This window comes from Pteropus medius, unplaced genomic scaffold (genome assembly GCF_902729225.1).
Source record: "Pteropus medius unplaced genomic scaffold, Ma_sr-lr_union100, whole genome shotgun sequence".
Lineage (NCBI taxonomy): Eukaryota > Metazoa > Chordata > Mammalia > Chiroptera > Pteropodidae > Pteropus > Pteropus medius.
In genome coordinates this window covers 39,337,461-39,348,753 of record NW_024349800.1, presented here as the reverse complement: position 1 = coordinate 39,348,753, position 11,293 = coordinate 39,337,461, and the positions used below count along the sequence as shown (strand labels likewise).

Sequence of the window (11,293 nt, the reverse complement as noted above, 5' to 3'; positions counted from 1 at the left end):
CACTCTTTGCACAAACTGCTAGCATGGGTATGGTTCGTGATCAGCTGCTGACCGCTTCTGACTGCAGGGATTCCGGGGTGAGGGGTTCGACTTTGGGATTCAGGGACGGGGAAAATCAGAAATAGACTTGGTGGAAGAGGTTGAACAGGGCATTTCTGAAAACCTCATGATTATTCCTCTGATCCCAGAGTTCCTGTCCCACGCGCGCTCGCAGGTGCCACCTCCCACCCCGCCTGCGAATCCGGGACTGGGCAAGGAGCCACCGCCCCCAGTCCCACCCGCGGGAGGCGGGACCCACGCGCCTCCCTGCGTCCAGCCGGTCCCAGGCCCTAGGTCCCAAGGAGGGTGCTCTGAGATCACAAGGATCTCCAGCACCCTGGACCCAGCTGCTCGTCCCCTCTGGAGCCCGTTACCCGCCGGCCTCGCCCCTTTATCTACTCCCCCACCGCACCCGGCCGGCTCCGTTATCCGCCTCCCGGTCCCGTTATCCCGCAGCTATGGCCCCGTTATCCGTCCTCGCGCTGGGCCTGGAGCCCCCGCGCGTCGCGGGGCCGCCGCCGGCCCCTCCCCATCTTTCCAGCCCGAGCTCTGGGGGCCGCGAGCTGAGCAGGGCCAGAGCCGCCTCCGCGCGGCTTCCCAGGCCGGGACGGCCGCGGGAGGAGGTCCCGCTGTCAGTCAGCGGGGAAGGCCGGGCCGGGCGGCCGGAGGGGGCGGCGCCGAGGACGCGCTCAGGCCGGGAGCTGGGAGGCGGAGGCGGAGGGGGCGGGGGCGGCTCCGGGCCTTATAAGCGGCGGGGGCAGGGCGGGAGGGAGGCAAGTGTCAGGCCGATGTGCTGCCCGCGAGGGGCCGGGGCCGGGGTCGAGGCCACCGGGGCCATGTGCACGAGCTGGGCAGGGGGCCGGCGGGGCGCAGAGCGGAGCCGCCTTGGAGCCTGAGCCTCTCGGGGCCCGGGAGCCGCGCGGGGCCGGCCGGCCGGGGGGAGGGGAGCGATGCGGCGCCGGCGGGCGGCGGTGGCCGCGGGTTTCTGCGCCTCTTTCCTGCTGGGCTCAGTCCTCAACGTGCTCTTCGCACCGGGCTCAGAGCCTCCGCGGCCAGGCCAGTCTCCCGGGCCCTCGCCAGCCCCGGGCCCGGGCCGTCGCGGGGGCCGCGGGGAGCTGGCCCGGCAGATCCGAGCGCGCTACGAGGAGGTGCAGCGCTATTCCCGCGGGGGCCCTGGGCCCGGGGCTGGCCGGCCCGAGAGAAGGCGCCTGATGGACCTGGCTCCGGGCGGGCCGGGCCTGCAGCGCCCCCGACCCCCGCGGGCCCGGCCCCCGTCCGACGGCGTCCCGGGCTGGCCCCCGGCTCCCGGCCTGGGTTCCCCCGGCCCGGGCCCGCGCCTGGGCTGCGCCGCGCTCCGCAACGTGTCCGGCGCCCAGTACGTGGGCTCCGGCTACACCAAGGCCGTGTACCGGGTCCGCCTGCCCGGCGGCGCCGCGGTGGCGCTCAAAGCGGTGGACTTCAGTGGCCACGATCTGGGCAGCTGCGTGCGGGAGTTCGGGGCGCGGAGGGGCTGCTATCGGCTGGCGGCCCACAAGCTGCTCAAGGAGATGGTGCTGCTGGAGCGTCTGCGGCACCCCAACGTGCTGCAGGTACGAGGGTGGGGGTGTGGGGATGAGAGTGCTGGCTGGACTTGCCCAGAGCCGGTCACTCTGGCTGGAAGAGAACCCTTAGTCTTATAGGTAAAGAAATGGAGCCGCAATGACTGTGCCAGGTTAAGCTAGGGACAGACCCCAGATCATGGCTGCTTCCTACTACCCCGCCCTACCTCTTACTTCTGAGTGGGCTTACCTTTACAGAGAGACTCCTGGGTTTCTCAACTTGCACACCATATCCCTTGACAACAGAGGCCAGAGCAGAGAGCCCCCAAACTCGTGAGGTGGGAGTCCGTGAGGACTTAGGACCCTACTTCTGGCTATAGCTAGAGTGTTTAGCACCAGGGACAATGCCCCTAAGCCAAGATGCCGGACAGCGGTCATCCTTGAGTCAGGATCCCAACTGCAGTGATATGACCCCCCTTTCTTGATGGAATCTGAACCCCACTTCTCTCAACTTCCAGTGACTTATCTGGCTTCGAAGACGGGGTGTGACAGCAATGGAGTTGTGAAGGGCTAGAAAGAGACCCTGGGTCTGACTTGATTCCCAGAGAATATCCCCACCCCCTACCTACCCAGAAACCAGTGGAGGAACTGGAGGGGATTGGATAGTAAGCCAGAAAATGCATAGACCTTCCCAGAAGTGACCCTGGGTTTCTCCAGGCCTTAAAGCGGGGCCTTGAACCGTTGGGGAAACCTCAGGGTCTTAGCTCAGTGCTCAGAGGACAGGCTGAGGGCCTGAGAGTCTGAAAGTCACATTATCTGAGGAAATGTGGCCAAGACACTGGAAGATTGAGAAGGCCAGATGCCCACGTTCCTACTAAATGAGACTCTGTCTCTCCTGTTCACTGGGGTACAGAGGGGAAAGATGAGACCCCCACCTTGTCCCCTCCAGGCTAGACTAAGAGAGTGGGCCTCTCACAGTCCCAGCACTGCCCTAACACACCCACTTCCTCCTCTCCTCCAGCTCTCTGTCCTTGAGTCGGCCCTAGGATTAGACAAACCGTTCCCCTTGCAAATGTCTGAGCAGTCTGAGGAGGGAACTCCTGACTTCTTGGCCTGTGAACATAGGGTGTGTGCAAACTCCCCAGTGGAGGAATCTTGCCCACACCTTCCACCTCCCAGCCCATTCAAGTTAGCCTTTCTGCACCGGAACTGAAAAGAAACCCAGGAGTCCCTCCCGTCTTTCCTCAGGAGGATGGACCCCAGACCTGAGTGATCATTGCAGAATATGAGAGAGAGGCCAGAGAGCTAGGTATAGTCCTGCTGGTTCCTGGTCTCCACAGACTACCCCAGCCCTGGTCAGACACCTGTAACCAGGTTCTGGGCCCTGAACAGTTGCAGGAGGTCAGGCAGAGCCAATGGCTGTGGGTGGCTGTGCCTGTTTGCATGGCTGACACTGTGTCTGAGCTTCAGGGAGTGAGAGGCTGGTTACGTGGCCATTCTAACTGGGAAAATCTTGTTCTCTTTGCTTCCCTGGGGCTCTTGGAAATCCCCAGCTTTTTGGAAACCCTGGGTGTCAGCCAGGTTCTAAGGCAGTGGAGAAGGTCTTAAGTGACTTAGCAGGACATTAAGTGTTAATTGACTCAAGACCCCCACTCCCTTTGGACAGATTTGAGGTTTGATGTTTCTTGCAGCCAGCTAACTGCCCCCATAGACATCACAGAATGGTCTTCCACTTTAATGTTAGGCCCCCAGCCCGATGCTTAAGGCGCCAAAGAGAAAGATTACAACTGAATAGTTTTCACCCATTCCGTTACTAGACCAAGACTAGTTTTGTCTAGGATTGGCTGTGTGACTTTCGTAGGGTCAGAAACTAAGGTTAATTGTCCTAGGGCACCAGTGTTATAAAGTGAGTAAGGTCCCAGGTCCTTATTGTTGTGGGAAAGATGAAAAACTACCATTATAGGGAGGCAGGGGTCCCTTAGTGTGAGTTCAGGGACTGCTTTAGGGGTAGATCTCTCCCCCGTTTATTCTCTGCTTCCCAGGCCAGTGTCTTTTTGGCCTCTTCAGCAATGCCACCTCTGCTTCCAGGAAAGCCTGCCATGGGGATTCTTGCTCAGGAGGCTTCACTGAGGGTGTGCAGGGAAATAAAAATAATGTTGTTTTAATACCTCTTCATCATTTTAAAATTTCAAAACCGTTTGACTGTTGGCTGAACTGGGGAAGAGCCAGAAAACTATCTTAGAGTTCCCACTCCCTCAGGCCACCGGAGGTCCCCTCCCCCTCTCTGGTAGCCCCAAAGTTGGTGCTGTGGATTCTAATAGAAAATGCCCAGGATAACATGTTCCACTAGGCACCTTCCAGCCCTTGCTCTGGTCTCCAGGGACTACCTGGGTGAGCTCTCTCTATCCATCTTCTGTGACCCCTCTCAAACTCACCCTTGATACACACACACTTACACACTCACACATTCGCTCCCTCACTTTATAGATGCCTCTGTAGCCCAGGGTCAAAGGGCACAGGGGTCTTACCTCCTCCCCAACACCTCTGTTGTGCCAGGGCCTCAGGCCTCAGATGGGGCCCCAGGCCTTCTTGGGCACAGATTCTGGCCCTACTAGAGTATATTTCTTCTTCCAAATGAACAAAAGATGAGACTGAAATGCTCAGCCTCACGCTTCCTGGGGGGGTTAATGATGTCTTTTTATTTTTTCCTGAGGGGTGTTGATTAATACCTCGTTAACAGCGCATTTAACGACCTCCGGGTGTTTAATAACCTTCAGAAGTTTCCCACAAAGGCTCAGACTCTGGGCAAGAAAATGAGAACCAGGCCCCGGGGCTGCTCCCTTTACCTTCCCCCGCCCTACCAGGGTCTGGGGCCTCCCTGGGCTGATGGGGGGCGGGGGAGAGGGAAGAAGAAGGTGCCTGGGACTGCCACCAGATCCCTCAAGTCACAGCCCGAGTGATCTGATGTTGGACTCTGGGCGATGTCTGCCCTTGTACCAGCAGGACTGGGACAGCTGGCTCCAGGCACTGGGAGCTGAAAGAGCACTCTTGGAATGCAAGGGGGCATGTGAGAGCCTGGAGTGTAGCTGGGAAGAGTGTGAATGGTGGCATGAAGGGGACAATATGCAGGGGCATCTAGTCCATGGGCTCGGCTCCCCTTATCTCCCCCCATCATGCAGCTCTCCCTTCACCCTACTCTGTCCTGGACAACTCGCCTTTGTGTTCCTACCCTACAGGGTGCTGGTTGCTTTGAGCACAGTCTGACCCTAGCTCATGTACAGTATGGTGAGAGAGGCCAGGAGAAGTAGGGTTTTCTGCGGATGCTGGTTTAGGTGTTAGTGACAGAATCAGGCTGTGCTTCCCAGAAGCCCCTGACCAGCTTAGCTGTACCAAGACCCTCCCCAGATCATGTGAAGTGGGCAGGCCCGTGTGACCAGGCCCCCAAACAACTGACCTTCCTCAGGAGCCATCCTTACTACCACCCCCATTGATGTGTGTGGCCCTCGCCCACCAGCGTGTGCAGAGAATATCCAAAGATGTGCCCCTTATATTCTTTGTTCTCATCAATGCTTGTTACCAAGTCCCAAGGGAGTTTGCTTCTCCTCACAGAAGACCCGAACAGAGAAAAAAATGAAGCTTCCAGAAAGTGAAAATGATGAGGAATAGACAAGGATTGGAGCAGGGGAGGAGGTAGCATAACCATTTGCTGGCTAGTCGATTAGCAAATGGTATTTTGGGAAAGAACCAGGCTACAAAATTAGAGTGACATAAATTTGAATCCTAGCTTCTGTGTTTATTAACTGTGTGAACTTGTGCAAGTAATTTAACTTCTCTGAGTTGATTTTTCTCACCTGTAAATTGTACATAGTAATGGTACCTACTATGCTCATTTGAGATTATTACAAGAATTGAGTTATGCATATAAAACATTTAGCACAATGCCTGGCTCATGGTTAACACACAGTGGCCAGACCAGCCCATTTACCTGGTTGGCAAGAGGTAAGGGGCTGATATACTCAGCAGGAACTCTGTACAGGGCAGAGGGTGGGCTTCCCAGGCAACGCTGCTATTCTCTTCTGGCGGGAGCTGAAGCAAAGGTTTAGGGATGGCCGGGGAGTGGGACTGGGGCCAGAAGGAGGGGGCATATGATAGCTCAGTCCATCCCTGTCCCCACCCCCACCCTGTGACCTAATGACCCACCCTGGGCCTCCCCCAGCTCTATGGCTACTGCTACCAGGACAGCGAAGACATCCCGGACACCCTGACCACCATCACAGAGCTGGGTGCCCCTGTGGAGATGATCCAGCTGCTGCAGACGTCTTGGGAGGACCGATTCCGAGTGAGCAGGAAGGGAGTCGGGCCCGGGGCTCCTTGCTGGGATGGTTCTCCCTTAGAAGGCCAGCCGTTCAGAGCAGCCCTGACTCCTCCTCAGCAGAGGGAGGGTAAGGGAGGGACAGAGCAAAGCTGACTCGGCGATCAGCCAAAGGGTTAAAAAAAGACATAGAGGACCCTGATGTTCTTTAAGCTCCTGCTACACACACACACGCACACACACAGACACCCACCACCTCACCACACACACGCTGTCACCTGGCTGCAGAAGGGCTAGTGCCCTAAGACTAGCAAAGACCTTAAAGGCCATCTTGACCCTCCCCCTTCTCTTTCCGTACACTAGACCACAGTCAAGATGCAGCTTCAGGGAGGAGATCCATTTTCCCCAGACATCCCTGCTGTCCACTTCCCATTTATTCCATGTTACTTTCAGGGACAGGCAAGCCAAAGGTTAATAGAAAATCACTGGTTTGCTCTATAAGGCCCCTGGCCTCAGCCCTGAATAAGCACTGGGGCCTTTAAGAGAAAGGCCAGCCCCCCTGAGCTAAGTCTAAAGCCCCAAAGAAGGGAGCCCTGGAGTCCTGAGCTCCCTTCCCAGGAGAGAAGCAGTGAGCAGCCTTGTGTCTACCCCTCAGATCTGCCTGAGCCTGGGCCGCCTCCTCCACCACCTGGCCCATTCCCCACTGGGCTCGGTCACTCTGCTGGACTTCCGCCCCCGACAGTTTGTGCTGGTGGATGGGGAGTTGAAGGTGACAGATCTGGATGATGCACGTGTAGAAGAGACACCGTGTACAAGCAGCACTGACTGCATACTCGAGTTTCCAGCCAGGAACTTCACTTTGCCGTGCTCAGCCCAGGGCTGGTGCGAGGGCATGAATGAGAAGCGCAACCTCTACAATGCTTACAGGTGACCTCTACCCCCTACTCAGGAAGGCCAGCAAGGGAGAGTGGGCCTGGGAGGGCATGGCTGGGAGAGAGCTAACATGGGGTCCAGGAGGCTGCCAGAGCTGAAGGCTCAGGCTTGACCAATGGAGTAGCAGGGGCGGGGAAAGCCTTCTACCCAGTCAAGAATGGAACATTCAGGCTCCTGACGATCAGGCTAAAAATAGCCAGCTCCAAGGAGAATCTGGGTGGGGGGTGGCGGCTGGAGGCTTCTTAAAATAGTGTCAGACTCAGTCCAGGCCAGGCCAGTGACACTGGCCTGCCCTGTCCTTCCCTGGCCCTTCACCTTGGGAAGCTCCTCCCTGGATGCTAGCCATGGGTCTGCTCTGACACTGGTCAGTCAGCCAGAGGGCTTAGCAGAGGGGAACACAGACCTCAGATTTCAGTTTCACATAAAGTTAGTTGTAGCCTTAGCGTATGCCCAGACCCCACCTTGAGTCAGTAGACTCCATGGTACACTCTGGGGTTCTGCCTAGTGGTAGACCTCAGGGATCAGGCTCCCTGGCCAGATTGGGGTTCTGGCCCAAGCTGACACAGAGAAAGGATGTGTCCCCAAAGGCTGGACCACTGAGCCCCCGGTTTCTCTCTGCCTCAGGTTTTTCTTCACATACCTCCTGCCCCACAGCGCCCCACCTTCACTACGGCCTCTCCTGGACAGCATTGTCAACGCCACAGGTGAGCTCTCTGAGGACCGTCTGCTTCCCATCACCCCACCCCGCCCCCAGCAGATGTGGGGTCAAGAATGCCCCAGGACAGTGCATCGTCCAGAAACCATCATTTACCAAAGTGCTGTTCTGTGGCAAGCCCTCCTCTCCCCCTGCCCCAGTCCCTGGGTCGTCTGGGCCCAGGCTCCAGAAGGAGAGAGGGAAAGGCACCTGGCTGTCTGCCTAGGGAAGGAGTAGGAGCCCACGGCCCCTCTCATTGCCACACTGCACCCTGCAGGAGAGCTCACCTGGGGAGTGGACGAGACCCTGGCCCAGCTGGAGAAGGTACTGCACTTGTATCGTAGTGGGCAATATCTGCAGAACTCCACAGCAGGCAGCAGAGCAGGTGAGTGGCCCCAGCAGGTCTCAGGGACTGGGGGGTAGGGAGCAGATGGGAGGGTGAGTGAGCCCCCTAACTGGGCTAAATGGCTCATCTTCCCTCTAAGGCTCACTTGGAGTGATGCAGAGACCATTGACTGTGTAGCCTTCACTTGGAGGTCTGATCTCTGGCTAAATATGACAACTATAATTTGACCTAAAACTGGGGGTGGGCACTGACACCTCTTCTCTGGGTGGCTTCAAACCCCACTATGTACTAACTGTGACTCCGAGCAACTTAAACCTTGAGACTCACTTTCCTCATCTGTGAATTGGGTTCAATATTACCTGCCTCACATAATTCTTATGGGGATTAAATACCAAATGAAGTGTGTGAAAACAATTAACCCATTCCTATTCTATAGCTGGAACACAGCTTTTCCTTCTCTTTTCCTTACACTTGTGAGGCTAGGAGGGTGGCTAGAAGTGGAGGGGGGCTCCACACTGAAACCAGTCAAGAAGCCCAGGGGGAGAATTCTAGGCTGTGGTGCTTCTGCTCAGGCCCCAGGGTTTAGCGTGGTTGGCAGGGGCCGAGGGGTGGGCAGCCTCCTCTTTCAAGGAGCTATGGCCATTCTTAGGGGTGGGAGAGCCCTCGTTAGCCCTGTAAATAAAGTTTAACGAGGTGAACAATGGCTGGCTCTGTCCCTGAGGACGCAGTTTATGGGGCTGTAAATCACAGCCAGCCCTGGACTTTGGTCTAGTCCCTGGTAGGAGGAGGCAGGAGGGCGGGGTGACCAGAGGCCCAGGGCTTCTGCATTATCAGTCCAGAATGGGGCTCCCCAGGCAGCAGGAAAGATGGGTGAACAGGCAGTGTGTAGTTGAGCCCTTCCTGATCGAGATTTTGGAGGCTCTTTCTGTGTAATGGGGAGATCTCTCAGATTCTTCCTCCAGCCTCCTCCCCAAACTCTTAAGGCGTGGATTCCCAAAGGGCGATTTTTTAATTTATATTCATTCGCATGCCTCTTAACTTCAAAAATCCCTGACTAACCCCCATCTGAGAGATATGCCTAACCTCTCCCTCCAAGGCCAGGAGGAAGTGGGACCAAGGGGTGCTCTACCCTCTTGCTACTCAAGGTACGGTCGGCAGACCAGCAGCGCCAGAAGCTGCTTAGAAATGCCAATTTCCAGGCCCCACCCCAGACCTTCTGAATCAGAATCTGCATTTTAACAAGATTCCGTGGAGATTCATAGGTACAGTGAAGTTTGAGAAGCCCACTTTAAATGTCCAAATTGTCCTAACCTCAGCAACCAGTCTGGACAGCCAGTGGCTCTGGGTATGCATTTATCCCACACATGTGCCTGCCATGTGTGTTGCCTGAGCCAGCTGCATGCCCTCAGATTTGGGAGATGTGTGTCTCCCAAAAACTAAATCAGCACTGTCTGTACTGAGGGATCAGCCCAGTTTCACTGCTTTCACTGCCTTCATCTCCATGCTAGGGAACTGGGCTGGTTTTCAGCTTTCTCAGAGGAAATGAGTCTTACGGCCCTTTTCAGAAAGCGGCCAGGACCTCACCCCTGGGCACACAGAGTTCTCAGCTGAGCTCCATCCCTGACCCATAGACTACCAGCGCCTCCCCGATAGCGCCGTCCCCCAGGAAGACTACCGCTGCTGGCCGTCCTACCACCACGGAGGCTGCCTCCTTTCCGTGTTTAACCTGGCTGAGGCTGTGGACGTCTGTGAAAGCCATGCCCAGTGCCGGGCCTTTGTGGTCACCAACCAGACCACCTGGACAGGTGAGCCAGTGGGAAAGGACATCCTAAGGGAGGTGACTGGACTTCCCTGGAAAAAATTGACAGGTAGTGGTCCCCATCAGAAGGCAGAGATGATGAGAAGACAAGATGGCTGAGGTGATGAGGGACAAATATATGTGTCCCCAAGGCAGCTACATTAGGGAGAGTAGCCCTGCCTCCAGGGAGAGAAAGATCTAGACTTATTACCTCTCACCTCTGCACCCAGGTCGCCAGCTGGTTTTTTTCAAGACAGGATGGAGCCACGTGGTCCCTGATCCCAACAAGACCACATATGTGAGGGCCTCTGGCTGACCTGTCTGAGGGCTCAACTGACCAGCTGACCATCCCCACCAGCTGGGCTTGCCTGCAGAGGGAGTGACTTACGCTAGCAGCACTGCGTGTCACCTGGGAACCCCTGCAGACAAGACCGACATCCCAGACAGACTGAGGTGACCAGGACAACGTGCAATAATGCCAAATGTTAAAATGTGAGTTTACCAGTCTAGGTATGGGACTGCTGGCTCCACGGCCAGGAATCATGGGGGCTAACTGCCTCTCCAACCCTCTGGGCTGCCAGCCAGGCTTCAGCTGGCCTCCCTTTGGGGCCTCTGCCACTCACTGGGACAATTCCATGGGCAGCCACATCGCTGTGTTTGTAGTGTGATAATGTAGCCAAAGCCCTGGCTGCTGCTGCTGCTGTTGCTACAGGTGCCATGGCCTAGAGGGGCTGCGTGGGGACAATCGGTCATGGAGTGTTCTCTCATCCGAGCTCTGGACAAGAGACTTGATGGGATGCTCTAGGAAGTCAGTGATTCTATACCTGAGGAGACCACCTCTGGCCACCTGACCGGGGGTGCTTACAGGCCAGCCCAGGGGTTGGGGCGGAAGAGCACACCATGGTATGAGCCAAGACATGAGGTCGAGGAGTAGGTTGCGGTTTGAGCCAGGACCTGGGGTGGTGGGGCCGGGCCTTTCTGCCTCATTTGCTTTCAGTGAAAGCCAAAAACAGCCAAAACCAGCCTCTCCCTTCCTGGAGTTTGTATATCCAGAAGCTTTTGTATTTTTGTTCATTAAAATGTTTATTTTTGTAAAAAAAAAAAGAAAGAAAGAAAGAAAGAATTGATCAATTAATAAAATGACATCTCACGGCAAGGCCTCTTCCCAACCCACAGTTTCTTGGGCTGTCTTATTAGCCCTCGGTTATACCTTTGCGTATGTTTGTGTGGGGGGCAGTGTGTCATGGGGGGTGACCTTTGAGGGAGTGAAATTTTCATGGCACGCACTGAAGTTGGCAAAATGTGTTTTCAGGCTCCACTCCCATGATGCTCATCCTCCTTGGCCATCCATATCCATGTCCCAATAAGATGCGAGGGACTCTCCTCGGAGGTTCACACTTTAATGCACACCAGCTTCTTGCATACAGAGTCTTTAAGCAAAGGAGTGATGTCCTAATGGTGGGATGTCAGCTGCCTCAGGGGACCCCACACAACCTCCAGTCAGATCAGCTTTGCCTTTGTACAGAGCTGGGCTTGGCCATCACCACCACTGCCACTGGGCACTTTTCACATGGCAAATGGAGAGAAAGAGAGGTTTAGGTAAGAACAGCCCCTCTTCCTGGGTTTTAGGAGG

The 11,293-nt window shown here is 56.1% G+C and overlaps 1 protein-coding gene across 3 annotated transcripts; it reads left to right on the top strand.

Moving 5' to 3' along the window:
• Window positions 1-812: 812 nt before the first annotated feature.
• On the top strand, window positions 813-10,783 carry PKDCC (protein kinase domain containing, cytoplasmic). 3 transcript variants are annotated; one of them, XM_039887311.1, is made up of 7 exons: window positions 816-1,628; window positions 5,794-5,916; window positions 6,545-6,816; window positions 7,447-7,526; window positions 7,794-7,901; window positions 9,494-9,667; window positions 9,891-10,783. In XM_039887311.1, exons 1-7 carry the CDS (start codon window positions 990-992, stop codon window positions 9,974-9,976), a joined length of 1,482 nt encoding a protein of 493 aa, XP_039743245.1. In that variant the 5' UTR covers window positions 816-989; the 3' UTR covers window positions 9,977-10,783. The 3 variants fall into 3 exon arrangements, with proteins under 3 accessions (XP_039743247.1, XP_039743246.1, XP_039743245.1); XM_039887313.1 differs by lacking the exon at window positions 9,891-10,783 and having other exon boundaries at window positions 813-1,628; window positions 9,428-9,556; XM_039887312.1 differs by lacking the exon at window positions 5,794-5,916 and having other exon boundaries at window positions 814-1,628.
• The last annotated feature ends 510 nt before the right edge of the window (window positions 10,784-11,293 follow it).

What these genes read in the sequence shown, in the direction of transcription:
- PKDCC (XM_039887311.1), top strand. Translation starts at nt 990, where the DNA reads ATGCGGCGCCGGCGGGCGGCGGTGGCCGCGGGTTTCTGCGCCTCTTTC. An exon ending in CACAGCAGGCAGCAGAGCAG is followed by an intron (nt 7,902 to 9,493) that starts GTGAGTGGCCCC and finishes CCTGACCCATAG; the next exon opens with ACTACCAGCGCCTCCCCGAT. An exon ending in CAACCAGACCACCTGGACAG is followed by an intron (nt 9,668 to 9,890) that starts GTGAGCCAGTGG and finishes CTCTGCACCCAG; the next exon opens with GTCGCCAGCTGGTTTTTTTC.